The sequence below is a fragment of the Taurulus bubalis genome, assembly GCF_910589615.1.
Source record: "Taurulus bubalis genome assembly, chromosome: 11".
NCBI lineage: Eukaryota > Metazoa > Chordata > Actinopteri > Perciformes > Cottidae > Taurulus > Taurulus bubalis.
The window spans coordinates 6,243,222-6,265,227 of NC_136599.1; the positions used below are offsets into that span (position 1 = coordinate 6,243,222).

The 22,006-nt window shown below is 42.1% G+C and overlaps 1 protein-coding gene across 1 annotated transcript; it reads right to left on the bottom strand.

The window, feature by feature from the left end:
* Nucleotides 1–373: 373 nt before the first annotated feature.
* Nucleotides 374–4,058, bottom strand: LOC306743915 (transcription factor-like 5 protein; the record flags this gene model as incomplete). Its single annotated transcript, XM_079226478.1, has 6 exons — nucleotides 374–499; nucleotides 868–1,009; nucleotides 2,836–3,034; nucleotides 3,107–3,269; nucleotides 3,364–3,520; nucleotides 3,622–4,058. 6 exons carry the CDS (start codon nucleotides 4,056–4,058, stop codon nucleotides 374–376), a joined length of 1,224 nt encoding a protein of 407 aa, XP_079082604.1.
* Between the last annotated feature and the right edge of the window lie 17,948 nt (nucleotides 4,059–22,006).

Here is a 22,006-nt window from a genome sequence, read left to right on the forward strand (position 1 = left end):
TGTGTGTGGCTCAATAAAACTTGTTTTTATTTCATTTTTTTTACAATGTGTGATAGGGAGGAGGGGGATAATATATCAGGAGAAGAAATGGCATGGCAGGTCGAACACGAGCCGGATGCCGTGTGGTTTTGAGATGCAGCTGAAGAAAACCAGCCTCGTTTTGAGCATCCGGTGGTCTGAGCCTGGAAACCTTCCACTTTTTAAATAATTGTTATGTAGTCAGAAGCAGAGCTCCTCTTTTTAAAAAAAATAAGGGATGCGTTCCAACACATTGACCTTTATAGCCAGACCTCGCGGGACAACCGAGGCTGAAATGTCAAGTTCAAATGTACTCTAATATCTGGCTGAGTTATGAGTTAAAGTGGTGAGCGGGTCATTGCTCTACCGCAAGAGGGATGCTCAGTATCTCATCCATCTCCCGGTGGATTGGGTCCGGGCCTGAAGAAGGGCTGGATTTAAGAAAGCATCCTTTCCCATCAGCGAATGCCCTTTGAAACTCCTGTAAAATGGGAGAACAGAAAGCACCGGTACCTCAGTATTTTTAGTCTGTGCCTATCTAGGTGGTGGTGGTGGTGTTACACACATTGTTTCACTGCCAAGATTTATAACATGTAAATCAATTTCCACAGACTGCAGCGCCAGATGATCCATCACAGTAAAACAATAAAGTTGATTTGATTTTATACTGTGGAAGCAAGAAGATATTGATTTGAATTCTATAGATAGAGAAAAGTCATATTAGGTAATCCACATTACTTATTACTCAGGCAGGAAGAGCAGCCCCGGGTTTTAAGTCTCAAATAATTCAGTTGCAGGATGATGAAGCCAAACTGCTTTACGATCAACATCAATCATATATAAGCTCACTTCTTTGAAGGTGTCTCCATATGTTTTCTGCATGTATCCGAGGAAGGCGGTGGTCCACTGCAGGGTGGTGACTTTGTCTGTGTCCAACTCACAAAATGGCACCAGCATGTTCAGCTCATCGCAGTACAAACGGATCCTCTTCCTGTGCAGCAGCCAAGACGTGACATGTTATCATCAGTGCCTCTCAAACTTTACTGACATGGTCTTTAGATCCTAAGGTCTCCTGGTTAAAGCATCTTTTCCTTAGACAGCACACAGTGCAGAGACAGGAAGCATTGGGACACAGGAGGGTAAGACAATTGAATGGTGGACAGGCAAGGGAAGTTCATTTGAAGAGCACCTTTTCAGTCTAAGTGCTTTACACTGCGGGTGGGAGAGGGTTGGTCTTGTAAGCCGCGATGAGCTATCGCCGGGTTTATGTTTGTATTTTTGAAGCTTTTACGCCATTAAAAAATAATGTAGCTTACATAAGTCAGCCTCTTTGAGTCGTCCTTGGTGAGCTTTGAGGCTGATATTCCTAAAATAGTAGCTGTTTTAATGTAAAAATTGCACTGAAATTAGCGTCTTACTCCATATCTTGCTCACTAGCGCCCCCCAGTCTAAGTGCTTTACATGCAGGGAAAAACAGACAGGAGTATAAAATAAGAAAAATAAAAGGTATAGACATGTTATATGAAAGGGCAAACAAGTTTAAAAACTAATAAAAAACTATAAAAATACAGTAAAAATCGATTCATTAAAAGCTGTAGGAAAGAGAACAGTCTTTAGCTTGGTTTTTAAAATGGCTACAGTTATCTTAGTTCCTAGGGGAACTATACTTTGACTTTAAAATGACATATGATTACTGTTTGTGACATTATATGAGATATACTATTATTATTTCCTCCCCTTTCTGCGTGAATTTGGCGTGGTGCTCCTTCCTGGCTTCATCACTCTGAAATGACCAACCCCAGTTCTCCCCTCACGCTTCGCCGTATCGTTGTTTGTCGCTCTTTTGGACGCTCCGTTTTATGCGTGTCAGTAATTGATTTACCAGCTTGTTTCCATGACCCCAAGCTGCCGTACCGACCGCGCTCTCACTCTCATCAGCCCGCCCTGCTCAGCTCAGCAGAGCTCAAACTCTCCCCATCCTCACCTCCTTTGGTCACTACAATACATCCTTCATTATTCTGTCAGCGTCTGCGCCCATTACTGATCATAACATATGCTATGACTGTTTTTTCTGACATACCATACTATGACTTTTTTATAATTTTTTTCTGACGTACTATACTGACTTTGTTATAGATGTTTGACATTTTATGAAATATACTAAGATTGTTTTTATTGACTTACCATATCATAATTTTGTATTGAGAGAGTCATGAGTCCAAACTGATAAAGAGGAAGTGAGTGCATCCAATAGACTGTACCATGATGAGCAGAGAGAGGCTACTATAAACAACTTATAAAGATACTTTAAATATCTATATGTTATGACAATTAGAATAACAGTTTGCTGTTTGCATAGAAATGCTATTCTAGTGTCTTAATTCATTATTCACTGACTTTGGTTCGTGTGCAGGAAGAGTTGAAGTTGAAGTTTGAAGCAAGTACAAAAATGTTGTAAACATATTCCACCAATAAATGCCTTGCCTTTGATGGATTATTAAATTACAGTCACGCAACACTAAAGACGTCAGTAAGATTGAAAACTTATAACAATTGTCCAAATCTGAATTTACAACTCACTCTGCCAAAAACTAAAACTATTGAGCGTTGATTAGGGAACAGCGTACAGTGAGTGAACGAGGGAGTACTTTAGAGTAATTTAGTCTGTAGTGACAGCTACATATATTATTTGTCACACCCCAAGATAATTTATATGACTGTGACTATGGCCCAGAGAGAAAACATACAATTCTGATTAAAAAGCACCTTCATATTTATGGATTATTTCATGAGATCATGTCACAAACTGTGACTCACCTGCGTTCCCTCTCCTTACTGTTGTGCCTCTCCCTGCGCTGGATCAGTGACATATGAGGTCGAGGTCTTTTCGAGGTGCTGCTCCCTGATTCCCCGGCTGAGTCTGGGCCAGCCGAAGCAGCCTTGCTGTGTTGAGAGCCGTGGCTGCTCCCACGCTTCCTGAAGGCAGCCTCTTGGGAAAAAACAAGAGTGCATAAAACTGAATTAAGACACAAACAACGGCGAAAAAAACTCCAACATTTGAAATGAGAGTATGTTTAGAGTGTATTACTTCCTATTTTCACCAACTGCTGCTCCTCTGTTGAGCTGCTGCCACTTGTATAGTGAGCTTTCGTGACAAACCTTTCCGGGCGGAAGTTGAATGAGAAACCCTTGGGGATGATTAAACTCGGATGCTTGTAGGGTTCAACCATCTGAGGATTGTGGCCAATCACCTGAGGTTGAAACAGGAAAATAGAGGATTGAACAATGAATTCTCCCTGTGCTTCCTATCCAGCTATAAGACAGTGCATATTTTTTTCATCTTACTTGTTCACACATGTTGGTGACTGGGTTAAAGACGCCCCCTGCATATGGGCTGGAAACCTCAAAAGGATTTGCTCTCTCAGTTTTCATCCACATGTGCATTTGAGGGTGAATGGCCGCCTCTTGAGCCTCTGCAGACTGCTGAAGCATTGTCAAAAAACTGAAACACAACAATGGAGATATTGCACAGTCCATTAAAATGAGCATTATGGGGCTATATTTACTTAACAAATAGCAGTATACTATATTTGTGACGCCTACTTGCTGAGAACTGCAGGCTGGATATCTTGCTGTCTTGGGGTGTCAGCAACCAGGCTGTTAAACCTTTTCTCCAAGCAAACTCTGGCAGCCGATCTGGATCGCATCTGCGAAGATGTGCTGGTGTCGGCCCGTAGTTCAGTCGGGCTGTCCTCCTCCCGGACTCTGGCCAGCACAAAACCCGGGACCTCTCCGTGAGAAGCCGGCGTCTTCTCTCCCGGCATCACCAGGTAGTGTTCATCAGTCGAAGTCGACAGGTCGATAGCTTGAGTGGGCATGACGGGGGAAGCAGGGTGAGACCTGGCAGCAGGCACATCTGGAGGGGCGGTCTGTGCCTCCATGTGTGCCTGGATGAGGTGCTGAAGGTGCGTATATTCAACCTCGGACATCTCCATCAGACCGAGCTCGGGTCCCAGCATCTGCCCATGATCGATTGTCATACATCCAGCTTGGCTCAAAATCCCTCCTCCAGGGTCACAGGTGTGTTCTCTGGACGAAGGTGACCCATGGAGGGTTGTACAAGCGGAGGGGACCGATGCCATCCTGCCCTCTGGAGATGAGCTGGAGATCAAGGACACGTTACAATATATAATACTATCCTCGTACATTGACCCCAGAGCAGGCCATGTAGCTTCAGTCCCATGTTAATCAACTACCTGCTGGATAGCCACCTCTTTCAGAATATTAACGTTATTAATTTATTTATTTTTGTTACACAATTGTGGGTTTCAAACTAGCCGAAAAACAACGCCGACGTCTACTCACGTCATCCCGAGCAGCTCCGACGTCAAACGGCCCGCAGCTAACGAACTACAAGAAGCTAACGTTCGCTCGTGACGTCACGTCAGCGAAAGAGGAACTTTAAGCTAGCTTTTAGTACGTTTATATAACAATCCACGCGGACGTCAAATAGGAAACATTTTTCAATGAATGAGTGGTTTAATTTAGTTGGACCCTAAATAAGAGGCCGCTCTAATAGTCAGCTTTACTTTTTCTGGGGTATTTAAACTTACTCTGTACGCAAAGTCGATGCGGACGATGGCCGCGGGTGATACGTGACGTAAAGTCCAACGACCGGACGTCGTTACGCTGCGTCAATGTCAATTTAGCGGGTTACTGTATTGACATTATATGCTAATGTCTCCACTCCGCATCATTTCAAAATAAAATATAAAACAGCGTTGTGAATCAACAACATCACATAAAGGAGTTTCCCTTCCAGCTGTAACGTGCTGCTCACGAATGAATGCATTAGTAATAATACACTAAAGTATAGTGAAAGTATTGTAAAATACTTAGTTCCAGCATTGTAAAAAAACAAAAACAAAACATGATTACTATACATCAAACTATCTTTGCAAGAATCAGATGTGTTTATTTCCAGGTATGCTGAACATACGAGGATTATGAAAGGTGCATAATAATTAACATGGACATAGAATAAAACAATACAAATATTATGAAAACAATAAACATGGTAAATAACCAACAAATAACAGTACTTATTTTTAAATAAAAGTGGCAAGTGTATTTTAAAGAAAAGTATCACAACAACGGGCAGAAGCTTCTGGAAAACTACTATTAATGGGTGATTTTGTTTCAGTTAATTTTGTCATTTAACAGGAGCAAAAGTAATCTGCAAAAAGTGAAAATTTTCAAATTTGGCCTACACTTCATCCCACTTATGTAATTATCATTACAATAAAAGATACATATCTAGAGAGACAAAATTAACCACTAACATGTATCATGTAGATTTTAGAAAAGGGGATATTCTCATTAATTGTGCACAAGGTCAGAGTTCAAAGTAGGCTAAGATAAAATAATAAAGTACCTCAACATTTTACTTAAGTACAGCTCGATCAATATCAGCTCCTTGGTGGCTGCTGTGATGCCTGATGAAGGACTGAAGATTCAACTGAATGCTGTCGCCCCCCTCTGGTAAAACATGAGCATTGCAGGTAACTGTGGATGATTAGATTCAGTCCCCAGTGAGCATTTTTAAGAAATCCGAAAACAAATGACCAGGTAGTGTTTGTGTGTTAATTAGGCCACCCCCATGTTATTGTGAAAACACCATGACTCATTCCAAAGCACAACATCTTGTGTCTCCTATAACAGTAAATGTGTTTGTTTTTGTGTCTTACAACACTGCTGATTCAAATTGCTATATTTAATGGTTGGATGTTTATACAAATATTGCACTTGTACTAGAATATACATATTTCTACACTCCATTTCAGGTAAATATGAAGTAATCTTTACTCAACTACATTATTACATATAGTATAGTTAAATGCAGATTAACACTTTACATACGAAAAATGAGATTATCTAATAAAGTAGTTTGTATTGTGATATATAACCTACAAATATGGTAGCTAAAATTCTTATAAATAGCTTCAATAAATAAAATTATACCTACACATTAATGCATCATTGTTAAAACTCAAAAAACATGAGTAAGGACATTTTTCTGCAGGTTTAATTATACTATAAGTACATTATGCTTGCAACAGTTAAAAAAAAAAAAAAATCAAAAATACAGTGTTCCTCTAGATTGTTTTAAGTTGACTAGTTTTGGAGATATGGGCCAGAGAGATGTCTGCCTTTTCTCACATATATTGGGAATATGGCTTGCAGTGCTCAAAGCCCCCAAAATATACATTTGAAAAACTAAACATCAATGTCTCTTTCCATAAATCATGACCTGTTTTCTCAAGATAATGCAAATACCTTGTTGTGAGCAGTAAAGAAGATTGTACTACTAAAAAATATAACCCAGTTTGATTTATAACCACAAACAGAAAGGTGCTGTCATTTAAATATGGTATTTGTTTTTTCAAAATAACAGATTTAGGCACTATTGTGTAGCAATCAATCAATTCAAAATATTGAGGACAAAATCAGACTGAATACACATTTTTAAAAAAGGTATACAATTTTATTGACCACTTGCATTCTAAAAGAACAATGAAACAAGGCATTTTTTATCAGCAGAACATAAAAGCCAGATCTAGGCTACTGTACTGACACTATGGTTATGTTAAAAATCAAACAAACAAACAAAACCTGTACATTCTCTGTACAAAACATTTCTTACCATTTCCAACTAGAAATGCACATTGAGTTGAAGTGATTGATGAGGGGCATTTAGTCATAATCCAATAAAAAAACACAACAACAAATGCATCTACTTTAAATGCAAGACAAACTAGAACATAATTAACTCAAATACCTCAGAGCATTTCCATATCAAGCTACAATGTCAGATGTCACTGTCCACATTACTTTGCCTGTAGGTCTTTTTGAAATTTCAATAAGACATGGGCAAACACTTTCCTTGAGAAAAAATACTTTCAGCGTGTGTTATGCTGCAGTATTTATATTCAGGGCGACAATACGAAAACTTTTTGCAGGTCTAGTTCGACAGCCTTACTGTCCTAAGGGGTCCATGAGTTATGATTTTAGCCAGCTAACTTGACTTGACATTGCTTTTATTTCCATCGCTGTCCATGCTTTCATTGGTTTTAGTTTCTACACATGTATCCTGTTTACCAGTTTTATTGTCTACTTCCTTTTTTTGTTCTCCATCCCCTTTCTTTTCATCTCGCGGTGTGCTTATATTACCAGCAGGACTTTTCTCCTGCTCCTGAATTTGCCCTTTGATCAACTCTCGTTCTCGGCTCACTGGTTTACCTCGAATCCACGTCCTGTCTGCTGGGGGACATATTTTTTTCCGTTTTGGGCTGAGGACATCAGGAAAGCGTATGAGACCTTCTGTTGGAGTGGGGAGCAAGGCAGCTCTGTGTCTCTGGGGCTTTACTGCGTGCTGATTTTGTAGATTGTCAAAACCGGGGCATGAATTTCCTCCTCTGCTTTGAGTTGGACCTAGGGGTCCATTGTATGTTGCAGAATGTGGATCCCTAGGGCCGTGGTCAACTAGATGAGGACTATTGAAATGAGGTGATGCTGTCATGTCTGGCCCTCTGCTATCACATCCTGGGCCCCTTATATTTGACCCTTGCATGTCATCCTTCATGGCTGGCTCAAATTCTCTACACTCTAACCCTGGGCCCATATCTGGACCTCTTCTATCAGACATAGGACCCTCAGTGTTTGTATCCCACCACCCAAGCCCATGTCTTATATTTGAACTTTCAGGTGCTCCCCTAATATCTGTTTTACCAGGCCCTAGCCTTCTCATAGATTGACTTCTACCTCCCCTCCTAAAATCATGCTCAAATCTTTGTCTATCTGTTCTCGGGCTTTCTATGTCTACATCCTGCCTTTCAGATCCGAATTCCACACAATCTGAAAACCCCTCATCAGTCCCTAGACCTTCAATGTTTGAATTTCTGTTTAAAGACCCTGAGCGTCTTGATTCTGGGCCTCTGGGGCCTCTTCTATCAAGACCTTCCATTTCAAAATCTCTCCTTTTTGGGCATGAATTCATCAAGTGTGGAGCTCCCCTGTAACCCCCCCTTCTCATAGTACCCCTGAAATCTGGCTGCATCCAGTCATTCCCAATATGCTCATCTCTCATATCTAATCCTGGTTCTCCCATATTTGGACCTCTTCTATCACAGCCTTGATCTTGATTATCTGGATCCCTTTCCACACTGAAAAATGGTCCACGGCCCCTTCTATTTGATCCAGCACCCCCTCTTTCTGGCTCTCTCCTTCCATTTCCAGGTCCTCCCCTACCGGGACCTAGACAGACTATATCGTGGTCACCTTGGACAGGCCCTGGGCCCCTGCAAACAGGACCACTCCAATCATCTCCTGGACCTCTCAAAGGCCCTGGAAATGGCATAGTTGGTCTTTTCTGTATGAACCTTGGCCCCCTTCTTTCAGGGCCTCTCCATTCCCTATGTTCTTGAACCTGCTCACCTAGACCTTCTTGGTAGGGGCCTGGACCTCTGTTGCCATGTATTTTCCAATCATCTCCTGAACATTCTCTTTCATTTCCTACAGACTCCATAGCATGCCCTCTTCCATCGGACCATTGTTCCTCTGTGTCTGTGCCTCTTCTATCAAGTGCAGAGACCCTGAAGTCTGGCTCTTTCCATCTATCTTCCCGATTTAGACTGCTAATATCTGGCTGTGGTCCTCTAATGCTTCCCCTTATCGGTCTTGAACCCCTCAAGTTTCGTCCTGTTCTATCAGCTTCTTGGCCCTCAAAATCTTGGCTCTCTTGGATGGGTTCTGATCCACCAAAGTCAGGCCCCCAGTCATCTCTTCTGGGTCTTAGACCTTTCTGTCTGATGCCTGGGCCTCTAAAATCTGGACCAACAGATCTTCTGCATTCTGGTCCAAGGCTCTCCATGTCCGGACCTCTTCTTTCAGGTCCAGGCTCCCTGAAGCCTGAGCCTACAGGTTCTTGTTTGCCAGGCCCATGGCCATCAATGTCTCTACCTCTACTTTCACAACCTAGTCCTCTAAAATCTGGACCTCTTGGACGTTTCCTATTAGGCCCTGGACCCTCCATAACAGTTCTTTCAGGCCTCATAGGTGGACCATGCCAATCAGACTCTGGACCCTCCATATTTGGAGGTCTTCTTCCTGGCTCAGGCCCTCTGAAATGTGGACCTTCTGGACCTGTCCTGTCAGCTCCTGGACCCTCTCTTTTTGGATCTGAATAATGAAGCCCTGGTCTCCTCATATCTGGACCTCCTGGCCCTCTCCTGTTGGGCCCTAGACCCTCTTTACTGGAACCTGGTCCTTCTGGCCTTGGTCCCCTGATGACAGGACTTCTCCTGTCAGGCCCTGGACCCTCAATATTTTGTTGTCCACTTTCTAGCCCTGGACCCCGGATGTGTGGTCCTCTCTGTCCTCTACCATCAGGCCCTGGACCTTCAATGCCTGGACCAGTTCTTTCAGGCCTCATTCCAGTAAAGCCAGTCCCTGGACCTCTCACATATGGTCCCTTCATGTCAGCACCATGTATATCAGGGGTTTGATCTCCCAGACCTCTCCTGTCAGGTCCTTGACCCTTCAAAGGAGGAATTCTACTTTCACACCCAGGTCCTCTAAATTCTGGACCACCTGGTCCTCTTTGGTCAGGCCCTAGTCCATCCATAGCTAGATCTTTCCTGTCATGCCCTGGTCCCTTGAAACCCATACCTAATACTCTCTTTTCTGGTTCTTGACTGTCCATAGGGTAACCTGTCCTTTCATGTCTTGGCCCACTAAAATCTGGAACTTCTGATTCTTTCCTGGCAGGCCACCGACCACCCATGGTAGGACCTTCTCTATCAGGTCCTGGTCCCCTGAAATCTGGATCTCCTGGTCCTCTTCTGTTAGGTTCTGGGACATCCATAGGTGGACCTCTCCTTTCAAGTCCTGGTCCTCTGAAATCTGGACACCCAGATCCTCTACTATCAGGCCCAGGACGCTCCATAGATAAACTTCTCCTCTCGGGCCTCGGTCTTCTGAAATCTGGACCTATTGGTCCTCTCCAGTCAGCCCCAGGACCCTCCATTGCGGGACCTCTCCTCTCAGGATCTAGTCCCCTGAAATCTTGACCTCCAGGATCTCTCCGTTCAGGCCCAGGACCCTCCATAGCTGGACCTCTCCTCTCAGGATCTGGTCCCCTGAAATCTGGACCTCCAGGATCTCTCCGTTCAGGCCCAGGACCCTCCATAGCTGGACCTCTCCTCTCAGGATCTGGTCCCCTGAAATCTGGACCTCCAGGTCCTCTCCTGTCAGGTCCAGGACCTTCCATAGCTGGTCCTCTTGCAGGTCTTGTTCCTCTGAAATCTGGACCTCCAGGTCCCCTCCTGTTTGGCCCAGCACCCTCTATAGCTGGACATCTCTTTTCAAGTTCTGGTCCTCTGAAATCTGGACCGCCAGGTCTTCTTTGGTCAGGCCCACAACCCTCTATTGATAAGTCTCTACTCTCAGACCCTGGTCCCCTGAAATCTGGACCTCCAGATCCTCTCCTGTCAGGCGCAGGACCCTCCATAGCTGGACCTCCCCTCTCAAGCCCCAGACCCCTGAAATCTGGACCTTCAGATCCTCTCCTCTCAGGCCCTGGTCCCCTTACATCCTGACCTCCAGGTCGTCTTCTGACAGGCCCAGAACCCTCCATATACAAGCCTCTGCTTTCAGGGCCTGGACCCCTGAAATCTGGACCACCAGGTCGTCTTCTGTCCGGCCTAGGACCCTCCATCGATAAGCCTCGGCTTTCAGGCCCTGGTCCCCTGCAATCTGGACCTCTGGGTCCTCTCCTGTCAGGCCCAATACCCTCCATAGTGCTACCTCTCCTTTCAGGGCCCTGTCCCCTGAAATCTGAAACTCCAGGTACTCTTCTGTCAGGTCCTGGTTCACAGAAATCTGGACCGGGCACAGGACCCTCCAAAGCTGGACCTCTCCTTTCAAGTCCTGGCCCAACCATATCAGGTCCTCTCCTTTCAGGCCATGATCCATTGAAATCTGGACCTGCCAGTCCACTCATGTCTGGTCCCTGACCCTCTATAGCTGTACATTTTCTCTCAAGTGCTAGTCCTCTGAAATGTGGACCACCAGGTCCCCTATTGTTAGGCCCCATACCCTCCATAGCTAGCCCTGTCCTTTCAAGTCTTGGTCCCAAAAAGTCTGGACCCCCTGGCCCTTGCATACCAGGTCCTAAATTGCCCCTAGTTGGACCGCTCCTTTCAGGCCCTTGAACCACCATGAGATCTGCACTTCCTGGTCTCCTCTTGTCATGCCTGAGGTCCTCCATGTTTGGACCACTCATTTCAGACTCTGGTTCTCTAATGTCTAGGTCTCCCGCACCTCTTCTGTCAGGTCCCTGGCCCTTCATGCGTTTACCTCTTCCAGCAGGCGGATGGATTCTTAGTTCATTTTCAAATGGTCCTCCTCTGACTGGACCTGATCCTCTCCTATCTGGCCCTCTCCAGTCATCTCTTACATCTGATCCTGGGCCACTCCAATCTGGACCCCTCATGTGTGGAACCGGAAATGTATTTTGATTCCTCTGGCCCCTCATATCGGGACCCACAACACCTGGTCCTGTACCTCTCCAATCTGGATTTGCAATGTTTGGAAAGCCATCACTCCTTGCATCTGAGCCGCCCACACTACCCATATCTTGACCAGGCAGCATATAACTGCTTTCTGGCCTTCTTAGTTCATGCAAAGTTTCTGATTCTCTCTGGTCAGTGCCATGCCCACTCATTTCAGCCCAAATATCAGGCTGTGGTGTCTTGAATTGTTCTCTAGGCCCGCTACTGTCTTGTTCACAACTTTCATATTGTATGTTTGGCCCTAGTTCTCTCATGGGTAGATCTTGTCCTCTTTGTAGGCCCCACCTTTCATCTGCCATTGCTCTACTCTCTGAAACTGTAGTTACATTTGAATCAAAACTCCTCTCTCGAACACTACCTGTCCTGCTCAAGTCTGCATCTCTTCCATGACCCTGAAAACACCTTTTCGAAGGGTCCCTTACCTCTAAAACTGGACTGCCATCATGCCTAGATTGCCTTTGAACTCCTCCCGAACCCCTAAAAGATGGATTTGGTCTCCTTATATCTGGACTTGGATCTCTAACACCAGCAGCCCTCATAGCAGATTTCATACCTCCAGTATGTGGACTTTCACTTCTATCTTTTTGGCCACCACCTTTTCCTATAATATCGGGAGCCCTACCTTCTATCTGTGTGACAGCTGCAAAACTAATTTGTCCTCTCATTTCTGTAACGCTCTGTCTCATATCAGGGTTTAGGCCTTTTACTTCTGGGTTCACACCTTGCATACTAGATAGGTTTTGTGTGTATGATCCAGGACCCCAAATGTTGGGACTCATGCCTTGCATGACTGGATCTCTCAAATCAGGCCCTGGGAATCCAATTCCTGTTTCTCTACGATCTATCTGTGGACCCCTATGTCCAAGTTCTGGAGCACTCATACCAGATCCTGGATGCTTTCGGAAATGTTCTATTTCAGTTCCTGAACCCTGAACATCTGTGCCTGTAACTTGATTGGAAAGTCCTCCCCTTTGACCCAGCACATCTTGATGCTTTAAATCTGGAATCATCTGTTTGTCTGCCTCACCTGGGCATTTAAGATTTAGGGCTCTCAAACCAATATCTCTAAGATTTGGACCTCCAACAGAAGACCACAGCATATTGGACATTGTTGTTTGACCTCCAACAGGCAGATACTTATTTTCAACTTTAACATGTGGCGTCGAGACGCTGATATTCGTCAAAGGATCTCTGATTTCCTCAATTTTTACAGAGTTACTATTTTCTATGCTGTTAGGTTTCACAAATTGTGGCTCTGGATCAGGGCTCTGAGGAGAATCTCGAGTGGGTGGATCAATTTCTCTGAGAGGAATTGAACTTTCCATTTTGCTCATAAATAGAGTCTCCTGTTGAGAGGGTTTATCCATGTGTGCAGCAGATCCACTACTTGTGTCATCATGCCCACAGGCTGTTTGAGGCCCCTGGGATTGTGGTGGTTCAGAAGTTTCAAGCTTCACATTGTGACGAAGTTCAATGGAACAGGGAGAAAAGCCTTTAACAGCGTTCTCAACAAGATCACTTTTATGTCCATCAGGTTCATTTTTAATAGGAACCAAGGTAAATGATGATTTGTTGCTCTCTACAAGTTGTCCAACAACAGAGTCCGAAGAGTCTGGAGCATTACATAGAACATTTAAAGCAGTTGATTTCTCAAAGACTTGTGGGGAAAGTCCTCTGCTCTGCTTTGGTGAAATTAACCCTGAATCTGTTTTTCTAGGACATGATGGGGATCTTTTATGCCCATGAGAATGTCGGCGTGTAGTATGCTCTTTACGGTGCCGACCCTGGCGTTCAGACGGCTCTCTAGCTCGATGGCTTGACCTTTCCCTTTCACCTCTTCTATGTCTATCCTTTTCCCTACGTCTCCGGGAATGTGAAGGAGAACGCTGCTGTGATCTTCTTGAAGGGCTTCTATGGCGGTCTCTTTCACGATGATTTCGCTTCTTTGGTGATAGCCTTCGCTTTCTGCTGTAGTATGAATTAAGAGTGCCCTTGCGGCCGGAACTATGTCCTGTTCTAAACAAAGATGAATCACAAGTCTTTAAACTACCTCCTTGAAATACATCATCTTGCATTTCATTAAAAAGTGTTTCGTCCTCAGGATCATAAGCTACATCAGAATCTTCAATCTCTCCAGCAGAGGAATAATTGTCATTTTCCTTAACATTGTCCTGCGTTTCATCTTGCTCTGGAATAGTATCTGCATCATTTTCTAAATTAGGGGTGGCAGCTAAGTCTTCAAGCTTAACAGTTTGTGAATCGACATTTGAACTTTCCACAGTCTCTGTAAGGTTGCTAGTCTTGTCTGTTGATGCTGAGTGTTGACTGAGAGGCAAAGATTGTTGTGGGGGAGACATCAGGGAATCAGAAACAGAAAAGTGAGCCATGAACATACCCACAGCCTCTCTCTGTTGACGTAGTGCTTCTTCCTGCTCCTTCAACTGCCGTTTTTGCTCTTCAATCTGCTTATTGAGATCCTCAAGCATCCGCTGTTGTTCAGTTAGTGTTGCAGCTGAGACAACCACAGTGCCCGTAGGAATGTTCTGAATGACTCCAGCTGGGGTGGAGGTTTGTGCTGGAGCTGGCATTTCAATCTGGGTAGAAATTGTGGTTGAGGATGATGGAGAATCTGACGTTTGAGTTGGAACAGGTGGCTTTGTTACAACATCACTTTGCATATCTTCAAAGAGGGTCTCGTCCTCTGGATCATAGGCCACACCATCATCTACAAAGCCTGATATTGCAGGGCCATCTGCATTAACTGTTTCTATCCTCTTAGGTGCAACCTGTCCATATCCCAATGCTGGATCATACTCCTCTTCTGGGTCATATGGACGGTCAAATTCATTTTCTTCTTCTTCCATTTTTTTAACTTTGGATTTCTGTCCATACTGTTGGACAATTGGATCCACCATTGATCGAGACACCTTAGAAAATACTGGGCCCTTCTTAACACTAACTGTTGTTGTTGTTGTTTTTGTAGTAGAACTTCTGTCAGAAGAGACCACAGAGTCAGTTTGCTTATTGCCGAACAAACTCTTTAAGATAGTCTGCAGCGGTGTCTTATGACTGGATGTTGCAGTGGGATTCTTATCAGAGATGGTGGGCTGCGTGGCAGCAACAGCGGCTGAGGTGGAAACAGGAGGGTGTGTTCTAATAGAAGTCAAACTAGCTGGTATGGTCACTGAGCCAGAAGAGGAAGAGTCTGAGGGTGACCCAGGGCAAGGTGGTGTGCTAGGAGGTGTGGTGCTCGCAGGAGTCTCTGGATCGTATGGTTGAAATATTTCCAATTTGTCAGAACCATAGAGAATTGGAGGTTTTGGCATCCACATCGGGTCTTTGGACATATGAACTTTTGGTCTCTTCTCTTCAATTTCCTGAGGCAAGCTTCCTGGACGTTTTGACTTCTGGATGACTGCCAGACCCAGGAGAAGATTGGGCCTGTTGTTTTCAAGCCCTGTGAAATAAAGACAGATGAAATAAATTAATGAATTAATAATTAGAGCAAGTCTAAATTAAACACTGACAATTTCCTTTTTTCTAAATGCTTGATTGGCAAGTATTGTCAGAAAGGTTAGATAATTATTTAGATTCGCAAAATATGAGTGATGATATGATGAGTACGATTTGTATAAAGCTGGGACATCTAATTGATTTATCAATAATTACAGAAAACTGTGAAAATGACAAACCTTCTGTAAAAACTGGATGCATATTGGCAAAATTTGAATATGCTACAATTTGTAAATAAACAATATATAACAATCTCTCTTAAAAGCATTGACTTCACATTACATATTTAGATTTAATTTAAATATGTATTCAGTGTTTCCATTATATATTGTTGTACTCTTTTCTTAGAGGTAAAGAAATTGGCAACTGATAAAAACATGATAAAAATATGTTCTGTGTTTCACTTGTGCTCATCCTGCAATATACTGTATCCCCTTATTTTGACCAAAAGAGAGGTTAAAAGTTTTCACTAAAACTCCAAATTTTCAAGACTGTGTAGTGGTTCAGACAACTGTGCTTAAACCTATGTGGCCCATAACCGTGTCTACTTAAAACGGTCTATACAACAACAAAATACTGATACAATATTGGCATGATAATCAAATTATTTAATTCCGTAGAAGGCAATGGGTTACTTTATCATAAGAGATGGAAGTGAGCAGTGGCATTTACTATGGATAACATTTGTCTATTTTATTCTTAAAACGAGAAAAAAATTATATTGGTGAGATTTTGTAGCCAGAATAAGTAAGTGGTTATTCTTGGTTCTTGAAGGTGTTGACATAGATACTCTCCCAGGCCCAATAATGCATACACTTATCATAAAAGACTATCAGCGGTCGTAAAACCATACCTGGTCCATCAAAAGGTTGTAGCATGAATGGGATTGATTCCTTTGCACTGAGTGGAACAAGATATATATCCTTGATGGACCGGCAGCCATTGGCGACCACACCAAAACGTCCTCTGCTGCTGAAATAGGAGAAGAGGGAGACATAGGCCACCTCTTCCTCCTCTGTTGCAGGGTGAAAACGGATCACACATAACTCCTAATAGGCAAAAAAACAAAAAAAGAAGATGTAAAATATTGATAGATATCCAACATTATTGTACAAGACACATACATAAATACTAAATCTCCTGTTTGCCTTTGTAAGAGAGCTCTTTAGTTTTGCAACATAGTCCCACACTGTTTGAGGCAGGATCCGTCCTCCAATTTGTATGGTATCAGGTAGATCCTACACATAAGAGAAAGAACATGTTCATATCTTATTCAATTCAATGACAGATCTTTTTGATACAATACAAATAACAAAAGTTATTATTGTGCATTACTATACCATTTTGAGATTTTCCGCTGGTCCTGAAATCAGATATCCCTTGGTGACAAACTTGGCCACAGAGAGCATGTTTAGGAAACCTTTCCACACTATCTCTTGCTTGGCCAAAAACTGAGAAGTCTCACCATCAGCTGGGGATTCAGAAATCACGGTCCTGAGATACAAAACACAACAGCACAATGAAAAATCATATCCAAACATTATGCACAAATGTATACCACTTAAAACAGAATAGCATAGTTATTCTATTCTACAGTTTTTCATATACCTTGAGGGTGTGCCATAGAGTCTGGGATCCACAGAGGAAGATGGTTTCATTAAGATAGATTTAGGTAATGGTTTCGTTGGTGGTGGAGAGGGAGCTGGTGCTAATGGAGATGCAGAGATAGTCTCTTTAAGAGGAGCATAAGGGACTGGTTGTTTACGAGTGGTGTTATTGGGACCAGTGGTGCCACTAGAAAAAGCAGAGAACCTGCTTGCTGCAGTGCGGGGGTCACGCCTTGTGATAGTTACTGTGGAGACAGCAGGGATCACAACTGGTGTGTATGTTCTCTTTCCTGTCGTAGTTTTAGGAGCGTCTTGAGTTGGGGATGCGGGGGATTCCATGACAGGGGAAGCAGGAGAGTCTAAAGTAGGGGAGGCTGGAGAGTCCATTACTGGGGAAGCAGGGGATTCTACAATAGTTAATGCTGGAACGTCAATAATAAGACGGGAGGATGTCGGCGAATCCATGTCAGGTGAGTCAGGTGGCGCCCGTAGAGGGGAGTCATCTCCTGCAGTCTTTCTCCAAGGGGATTCATATTTATCTCTCGTTTCAGAAACCTTGGTTTTTTTCTTTGCGGGTTCGTCTTCTTCCCCAACTAGCATTTGGCCTTTGGGAAGAAATAAGAATCCATTTTAAAAAAAAAAATAGGCGCAACAATAGTTGGCAACTGCTATTGTAAAACATATATTTCCAATTACCTGTGCATATCTTGCATTTCAGGTCAAAGAGGTGAGCTTTGTGCTCTGATGTTGTGTCCTTCAGCATACAGGTGAGAATGTCTGGTAAAGCACCTCCCTGGCTTGGCTGTCTTGTTCTGGTCTTGAGCGCAGGAGCAGGAAGACTTTTCTTTTGTTCCTGGAAAGAAACCTATAGAGACCCAAACACACACAATCAGAATGAACCCACAATATCATAACATCCATGGCCTTTCAGGGAAAATATATATGTGAAGCAGGAGAGCGAAAATAATGATCATACTATTATATATTCCATCAATTGAATGCAAATGAGACATGTACCCACCGTGCTTCTATTGGGTCTAGCGGGATTCAAACTGGGCAGATCAACCTTCACTGCTTCAGGCTTCTGCTGCAAACTTGTCGCATTCGCAGCAGAATCCTTAACCTAGATACACAATGGAAAAAGATAATCACCTCTGACACAAAACACTGCTTCAACCTTCAAGTTCAAGCATAATATCTGCAGTTGTGTTTTATATATAATACACTTTACCTCTGTTGCTTCTTTCGGACTTGGCTCTGATGCTTTGGTAGCCTGCATATCCTTCTGGCTCATCCTGGCCAGTCTGAAGGGACTGATCTCTCCACGTACAACCCGACACAACAAACCCTAGAGAGAACCCATGACTATGAGATTACCTAAATAACATCTCTGTACAATTTCTGCATTAATGCAAGTAGCATTTCAATGTTACGTAAGAAAGGCAGCAGAACAACTTCAAACAAACCTTGTTTCTTGGGTCTTTCAGGTTGAACATTATAGTTCTGTACTTGTTCATGTATTTGCTGTCCGTGTTGCGAAATATGTCGAACATCTCCATCTCAATGCTCGCGACAAGCTTTGCAACTTCACTCTCAGACATCTCCAAATCGTCACAATCACACAACCTTGAGAGAAAAAAGCAGTTAGTCGATTAATCACTGCTCTAACCAATTAAGATGCCATGTTTACACTTTAATTGCAAAAGCAATTATTCCTGGAGTCTATCATGTCATGAAAATAGTCTCTTTTGTGAAAGAAAATTCGAATTTTGAGCCATTTTCGTATTAATTCTTTTATATGGTTCATTACACTAGGATCGTCTTTTAGTTTATCGCTTAAGAAACAAGTTTAAGTGTGCATTTACTCTTTAAAACTATTGAAATTCACTATTTTGGCTCCTGGCACCATCACTTTAACTATCGAATTGAATTCAGTTTATTTTGTATAGCCCAAAATCACAAATTTGCCTCAGAGGGCTTTACAATCTGTAAATCTATAGTATTCAAAATGCTCATTTTGAATTGAACAAATCTGATCCATCAAGATAGTGTAATGAGTGTCAAACCAAAGACTTTCAGACAAGCCTGTAAAACAGCTCTCACCTTTTAAACAGGATGCTGGAGAGGGAACGCTGGATGCTCTGTCGGACCTGGGTATTGGGCTGAGAGGGTCTGGAGGAGGGAGCACTGGGTGCAGGTGGCACCAGCAGATTTCTGGTTTCGTTCAGCAGCGTGGGGGCCGAGGACGGCTTCTGGCCGGGTGCCGAGGATGACACATGGCTGGACGGAGGCTGGGGTCCAGGCTGCTTCTTTGGGATGACGTATGCGGTTTTAGCGACCATCAGAGCGCCTGTTTCATGATGTCTGGCAGCTGAGGTGGATGGTGATTGAGACGGACTTGATTTTTCTGCTTTGGGTGGTATAGCGAGATCTGATTCAGCAGATTGCTGCTCAGGCACACCACTGTTGATTGGCTCCTTTCCTTGAGAGTGGCTCTGCGGTCCCAGCCTGCATCCTGACTCAGATGCTGGCTGGGAGGAGGGAGCGTCTTTTGAGGTGTCCTCTGGAGGTTGTGTTGATGGAGTAACAGCCTCACTGTCAGCCTCTTCCTCTTTACTGTCCTTTATAGCTGTTAGAAAGAAGAACAGCAGGGCATTAATATTAATCTACTAACTGGGACATAAACAAACATGTCACAACTAATGCAAGTCAGATGAAAGTTAAAAAAATATTCCCTTTCCTTGCCTGTAAGGAAGGACTGGCACATAACACTACATGACAATACAAGTATTAATGTTGAATTCAGAGTGAAATAGAAGTTAAAACACCTTCAGCTTTTCTAAAAATAGTCAACCAAAATATTTTAAAGTTAAAAAGTGCAACAAAATGAACAAAAGCAAATGCAAATTGAGAAAAAATAAAATTCTCATTTATGTTGGGTTTTTATTTTTAAAGAAGAGAAAAAATAAACCAGTTTGTATCTTCCCCTTTAAGATTATTATTAAGTAAGAAATAATGTTTTTCCTTTGATAGACTATCCACTACAGTATATGGAGTTTCCCCAGTGAAACTGAATTAATGAGCGGTGTCCAGTTACAGCAGGGAGTTAAATCTAATCCTTTGTATTTGAGTGGACGGCTGAAAAGTGGGCTGGCTTTGAACGTAGCGCTCCACACAATCCTTTCCTTGTCGCTAATAGTTGCAGATTAAATGATGAATGGATGTCATGATAATATTGGTTCTAATTGGTTTGTACTACCTTATGCAAGCACACATATTTTTGTTTTACAGAAAGAAAAAGATGATCGGGACCAAAATAAAAAATATGAAGAAACTTCATCTTAATAAATTGTTTTGCATATTTGGTTAAACAGGTGCACAATATGATTGAGGGGTGTAATCTAAAAGTTTTTTTGTTTGTCTGTATTAGAAATGCCGAGTAAACGGCCCTGTATTTGGTATTATGGTCAACTGAGACATACACAAAATGCTGATTTTCCATCAGCAAACATATAGTTTACATAAATCACTCATGAATGAACTAATGCCTATTATTCTAGAACCGATGGAAACACAGCTGGACTTTTTTTTGTCAAGTTTCATAATGTTTTCTGGTTTATTAAACAGTCAAACTTGCATTAAGAACATATTGATACTCGGTTTATAATTTACTTGCACTTTTGCAAGTCAACGTAACTTTTTAACATGAATAGTAATACTGGTGTGACTTCCTGTTTTTTACTGAATAATTAAATTACTACCTCTTTTTAATATAACATTTTTAGTAAATGTGGCCTTTAACACATTAAAGATATTTTCAGAATTTCCAATCCTAATGAGTCCTTGTAATCAGATAGATTAAATATGCTCTAAGTGTGATGACACCATACAATAAGTATTGCACTTTGAAGACACAATTTTTCATTTTCAAGGAAATTAAAACACATACTTATATTTTGTTTTTACAATAACAAATGTAAACCACACTATTGATACTGTGTTACTTGCTGTACTGAATGCATGCCTACATTAAATGCATCGAAGATTCAACACACTGGATTTACAAAAAACAAATCTTTAAAACTATTAATCTGCTTCTCCGTTTTATTTCATCAAATTATTGTTGTTTATTTGAAGAAGAAAAAAAATTCAAAAGCTCAAGTCAAGATGCAGTTAAGCATAATGTCCTGCTAACTAAATCCTTTGATGCCTATTTGCTATTTGAGACACTGATCAATATGTTTTTGAGTTCTGCTTTCTTGTTGTACTGATATTACATGGATTCTGGGACATTCATTCATATGTTTGTGACTGCTACTTGTTTGGTCATGTAAGGGAAATGTATGATAACCTGAAACTACACTTAGATTGTATTCAAATTCTACTTAAAATTATGATTATTATGATCATAATCATTAAATAGGTTTCGTTGAACCCGTCTATTATAAAATGGAATTTGCTGGAGATGGGTCTTTTAATCAATTAATGCATGCTTGACCTTGACATGGCTAAAATGCTTCCACGTCACCAAACGTTTTCATAAGTAAGCTCCAGGGGACATTTTTCCTCATTGAAGAGTTCCAGGGTTAGCGTTTAAAATCCTCATCCCATATGCAACAATCTCAAAGAGCAACACATTCATAGTGAAGACACAAACATGTGGTTTGGAGTTATTCCCGCTCTCCTCCAGTGACCTTCAGTTTTCCAGGATGTGAAAACATTCACCTGCTCTGAAAAGTCTTTTTAAACATTGTTGGCAGTTAGATGATATAAATGATGAGCATTTATAATGTGATTACTGAGGCAGAACCAGAAAGTTAGTTAATACTTCACTTAATAAAAGCTGTGAATGCACTTCACATTGACTACATACTTGAATTGTATCCACACAGGCAAATGGTGCATGTTGCTTTCAAACTTTTGATTAATATGGAAGTAGTTTGTACTTTTATGAGGAAGGACACATATATATATATATATTTTAAAAATGTATAAATGTGATCTACTGTTTCAGTGAATTTCTTCATGCCCGGCAGCAGTGTCTCCTCCTAAGGCCTTGGATTCACCAAGACTGACACGAAAAGAAAGTTCCTTCTAGTAACTTTAACGAGAACAATTCATTTTTGGTTTGTTTGTCATCCCAGACCTGATAAATACATTTTCCAGACTGTTTAGGGTACGCATTTCAAAATGACTTCCACAAATTATTAGCTACAGCTTTAGTGTGTGAAATATGAT